The sequence below is a fragment of the Prionailurus viverrinus genome, unplaced genomic scaffold (genome assembly GCF_022837055.1).
Source record: "Prionailurus viverrinus isolate Anna unplaced genomic scaffold, UM_Priviv_1.0 scaffold_35, whole genome shotgun sequence".
In the NCBI taxonomy this organism is placed as follows: Eukaryota; Metazoa; Chordata; class Mammalia; order Carnivora; family Felidae; genus Prionailurus; species Prionailurus viverrinus.
Genome location: NW_025927605.1, coordinates 3,126,664 through 3,131,462, shown reverse-complemented (window position 1 = coordinate 3,131,462; position 4,799 = coordinate 3,126,664). Strand labels below are relative to the sequence as shown.

At 51.7% G+C, this 4,799-nt stretch overlaps 1 protein-coding gene across 1 annotated transcript; it reads left to right on the top strand.

Moving 5' to 3' along the window:
- Nucleotides 1-542: 542 nt before the first annotated feature.
- On the top strand, nucleotides 543-979 carry GAST (gastrin). Its single transcript, XM_047845335.1, has 2 exons — nucleotides 543-753; nucleotides 876-979. The coding sequence occupies exons 1-2, from the start codon at nucleotides 543-545 to the stop codon at nucleotides 977-979; spliced, it is 315 nt and encodes a 104-aa protein (XP_047701291.1).
- The last annotated feature ends 3,820 nt before the right edge of the window (nucleotides 980-4,799 follow it).

Genomic DNA, 4,799 nt, shown 5'->3' with positions numbered 1-4,799 from the left:
GCATGAACGGGCGAGGGGCAGAGAGAGAGGGAGACACAGAATTGGAAACAGGCTCCAGGCTCTGAGCCATCAGCCCAGAGCCCGACGCGGGGCTCGAACTCACGGACCGCAAGATCGTGACCTGGCTGAAGTCGGACGCTTAACCGACTGCGCCACCCAGGCGCCCCAAAAAACTTTTAATAAAAAACATAAAAGTTCACTTTAAATTACGACATGTAAACATCTACAGGACCACTCACATGGCCTCAAATTCTGCAGAAGTTTGGAAACCGTTGCTCTAAGTTGTGAATTCCTTGGAGAAAAGCCAGTGTTGTAATTAGGGTGGGTGAGGAGGAAAAGGGCAGGGCTTGGGAGTTGCAGGGAGCAGGGGTTGCGCAGCTGGCAGGAACTGGAAAAGCGAACTGAGGACCAGCCCACAGCCCCACACGGCGCTGCACCTGCCAGCAGGGAGGCACCTAGAGTCCATCTGGTCCAGGCCCCTGCCTTTGGGTGCCTAGACGGCTCCACCTTTCAGCCCCGCCCCTCCTTCCTTTGCAGACAAGATGCAACGACTGTGTGTGTGCGTGCTGATCTTGGCACTGGCTCTGACTGCCTTCTCTGAAGCTTCCTGGAAGCCCCGCTCCCAGCTGCAGGATGCACCCTCGGGTCCAGGGGCCAACAGGGGCCTGGAACCACATTGGCTGAACCGGCTGGGCCCAGCCTCTCACCACCGACGGCAGCTAGGGCTCCAGGGTCCCCCACAGCTGGTGGCAGGTAGGAGCTGTGACGGCCATCCCTGCTTGCCTCACCCAGCCAGGGTTGGCCCTGGCCTTGGTTTCTAGTGGCTTAGATGTCCTTCCCATATGCTCACGTCCTCTCCCACCTCTGACCCTCAGACCTGTCCAAGAAGCAGGGACCGTGGCTGGAGGAAGAAGAAGCAGCATACGGATGGATGGACTTCGGCCGCCGCAGTGCAGAGGATGGGGACCAACATCCCTAGAACGGAGCTTCAGAGCCCAGCCTCTCCCAGCCCAGCCCAGCCCCATGAAAAACCAATCAAAATAAACTAGCTTCCAATGGATCACATTGTGTCAAGTGTGGGGCAGGAGAGGGGAGTTGGTGGAGACACGGTTGAGGCAACAGAGAGAACGGAGAACCCTCTTGGGGACGGGGACCCATGACTCATTCTTCTCGGTATCCCCAGAGCCTAACATTGAATGAGAATCTACTCGTGCAGGTGGAAAACAGTGGTAGGGTCACAACCAGAGCCCTCTTCCTAAAAGAGAACTCAAACTGCGCCCCTCCAGGTTTTCACCTTCCAATGCCTCCTGCTGCACTTAGAATCAAACCTAAACTCCTTGTCAAAGTCCTAGGTCAGCCCTGCTGTCCCCATGGCAGGTGCCAAGTGTCCTCCTCCTCTCTCCCTTTCCCTTCCTTACACAATGCACCAAGCTCATTCCTGCTCAGAACCTTCGTCCTTTCTGTTCCCTGTGCCTGGAAGGCTTTTCCCAGGCATAAACCTGGCTGGCTCCCCTTTTTCTCCCTAAGTCACACCCTGTCATTGTTTTGTATGTTAGTTTATTGCCCGCCTCCCCCAGTTAGAAGGGAGACTCTGTAAGAGTGTGGATCCCACATCCCTCCTCTCTGCTGTATCCCCTGTTCCAAGAATAGGGGGTCATCCAATAAATATCTGTCACATTGGGGGGTGAGTGGCTGCTATAGGCGTTGTTGACATTTCGCCCGTATTCCCCTCACTGTTCTGAGCCCGTGGGCAACATCCTTCCACACACACCCTCGATTGGACGATAAATACCCTAGTTCCCTCATCCCTTGGGCAGGATAATTCTGTCTCCCCAAATTCCAGAATCCCCCTGCAGGACCGAGCTCAAGGCTCTCCTTTGTTCACATGCTTCCCTTCCCCATCTCACACCCTCGTGGTCCCACTTGAGATCACCACCCAAATAAACCACTCACACTCAAATCCTTATCTCCAAGTCTGCCTCGGGGCAGGGCGGGGTGTGTGAGGGGCCCTCCTCTGAAAACAGAGGGTTTTAGGAAACAACACACTCATCTTGGGATTCTAAAATGTGATCCTTCACTAGCCAGCCCCCTTTGCAGGGTGCTGGTAACCGCTGGAGTGTTGTGGCAACACCACTACTAAATTCTCATCCGGGTGAATCAGGATGGGGCACACGTGGAAGAAGGAGCACTGGCTTATGCAACTGCTCCAGCGCTGGAGAGAGAAGAGGGGGGGATGCTTTGGGCCGTGGCATTGATTGGCTACCGTTAATCATCAGAGAATCTCTGGAGGAAGAAAATGTTAGGCGCAGGTTAGCCAACCATTAACTCAAGCCCAAGATCTGAATGTAAGAGTGCAGATAACAAAGGAAGCCGAAATTGGAAGCCCAGCAAGTCTCCCCCGTTAAAGTCCTAGAATGAGAGGCATCTGGGTGGCTCAAGTAGTCAAGCGCCTGGCTCCTAGTTTCGGCTCAGGTCATGATCGCACGGTTTGTGGGTTCAAGCCCCTGGTCCGGCTCCATGCTGACAGCACAGAGCATGCTTGGGATTTCTCTTTTTACCTCTCTCTCTCTCTCAAAAGTAAATAAATAAACTTTTTTTTTTTTTAAGTCATAGGATGAAAGGCATGAGACCATGACACCTTGCATGGGACATCTGAGAAGATTCCCTTAAGAATTTTGAACTCCTAGGGGCCCCACATGACTCAGTCCGTTAAGCACCTGACTTCGCCTCAGGTCATGATCTCGCTGCTTGTGAATTCGAGCAAGCACCCCTGTCAGGCTCTGTGCAGACAGCTCGGAGCCTGGAGCCTGCTTCAGATTCTGTGTGTGTGTCTCTCTCTGTCCCTCCCCTACTTGCTCTCTCTCTCTCTCTCTCTCTCTCAAAAATAAATAAACATAAAAAAAAAAAAGAATTTTGAATTCCTGGGGCACCTGGGTGCCCCATTCAGGTAAGTGTCTGACTCTTGGTTTCAGTTCAGGTCATGATCTCATGGTTCATGAATTCAAGCCCTGCACTGGGCTCTGTGCTGACACCATGGAGCCTGCTTGGGATTCTCTGTCTCCCTCTCTCTCTGCCCTTTCCCTGCTCATGCTCTCTCAAAAATAAGTAAATAAACAGAAGAAAAAAAAAAAAAGAATTTTGAACTCCTATGTTCTCTTCCAGGGATTTAGTGTTAAGGACTTGGGCTTTTTTTTGTACCATAATGAGTTTTATGTATAATTAGACCCTATCTTCTTCCGCATAATGTCTTAGTGTCTTTTTGCCTCCCGGTATTCTTTATCAAGAGTGGGGAAGGTGAGGTCTACTTTGTTTAAACCTGGAAAACCTTGGGGTTCCCGGGTGGCTCAGTCAGTTGAGCATCCAACTGTGGCTCAGGTCATGATCTCAACAGTTTGTGAATTCAAACCCCACATTGGGGGACGCCTGGGTGGCTCAGTCGGTTAAGCATCCGACTTCAGCTCAGGTCATGATCTCACGGTCCGTGAGTTCGAGCCCCGCGTCGGGCTCTGTGCTGACTGCTCAGAGCCTGGAGCCTGTTTCAGATTCTGTGTCTCCCTCTCTCTCTGACCCTCCCCCGTTCATGCTCTGTCTCTCTCTGTCTCAAAAATAAAAACTTTAAAAAAAATTTTAAAAATATAGCGTAGCCATTTAAAAATACACATTCCAGGGGCACCTGGGTGGCTCAGTCGGTTAAGCATCTGACTCTTGATTTTGGCCCAGGTCATGATCTCAACATTGTTGAGTTCGAGCCCCATGTTGGGCTCTGCGCTAACATTATGGAACCTGCTTGAGATTCTCTCTCTCTCTTGCTTGTGCCCCTCTCCTGCTCATGCTATCTCTCAAAATAAATAAATAAACTCTTAAAAATATATATCCACTCCAGCATGTGCTGTCCATATTCCACTGAAAGCATTGGTATTTTGTACCAGGGGGCTTTCCTCTCCCACGTACAAGGCACAGAACACAACATGTTAATGCCCCCAAGACTGCCAGACACAAATGTCAGCTGGGCGAGGCATGCCCAGCCTCCTCCCCTTTTGGGTGGGGTCCATCTCGGTGGGTCCCAAACTTTAGGATGCATGTGCCTTCCCCGGGGTCCTTGTTACCACGGAGATTCTGACTCTTTGGGTCTGGGGTGGGACCTGAGAATCTGCATTTCTGACAAACTCCCAGGAGATGTGGGTGACGCTGGTCCACAGACCACACCTGAGTAGCAAAAGGCTACACTTCTTCCCAGAGTTCCCTGTAGGGTTAGCCTCGGTGCCTAGCACTCCCTTTCATTAGCTTTCCTTCCATTCTCAACTCCCCACTGTCCCCAAGAGTGATTCCTGGATCATCTTCCAAACAAACTACTTGTTTTCAAATGCTGTTCCAGGTCTGATTCCAGGTCTCAGGGACATTTACCTAAGACAGTGGGTGATTCTCGCCCGTGCCTTTCCCCTCACAGGCAGGGCACTGGGCCAGAGTCCCTGGAGCAGAAAAACAGGGAAAGGAGACTGTCTGAGCATGAGCTCCAGAGGCCTGAGGGCCTGGGTTCACATCCCAGTTCTGCAACTAGCTGTTAGACCCGCCTGGGCCTGTTTCATCCTCTAATAACCATTTACCAGATCACCCACCACCCCCCAGGGGTTGTTGATATGACTAAGTAATGCATTTAACAAAAGTCCATGGCACATGGTTCAGTATTGGAGCCCATCCTCTTTCTACAACTTTGCCCCAGCAAAGCTGCATGCAGGGGCACACACACATGCACACATGCTCCCAGAGAAAGACGCCGGAGTCCAGGCCAGGTAGTGCAT

Excerpts from the sequence above, each read along its gene's own strand:
- GAST (XM_047845335.1), top strand. The coding sequence starts at position 543 with ATGCAACGACTGTGTGTGTGCGTGCTGATCTTGGCACTGGCTCTGACT. Across the intron at positions 754-875 it reads TCCCCCACAGCTGGTGGCAG|ACCTGTCCAAGAAGCAGGGA; the intron begins GTAGGAGCTGTG and ends TCTGACCCTCAG.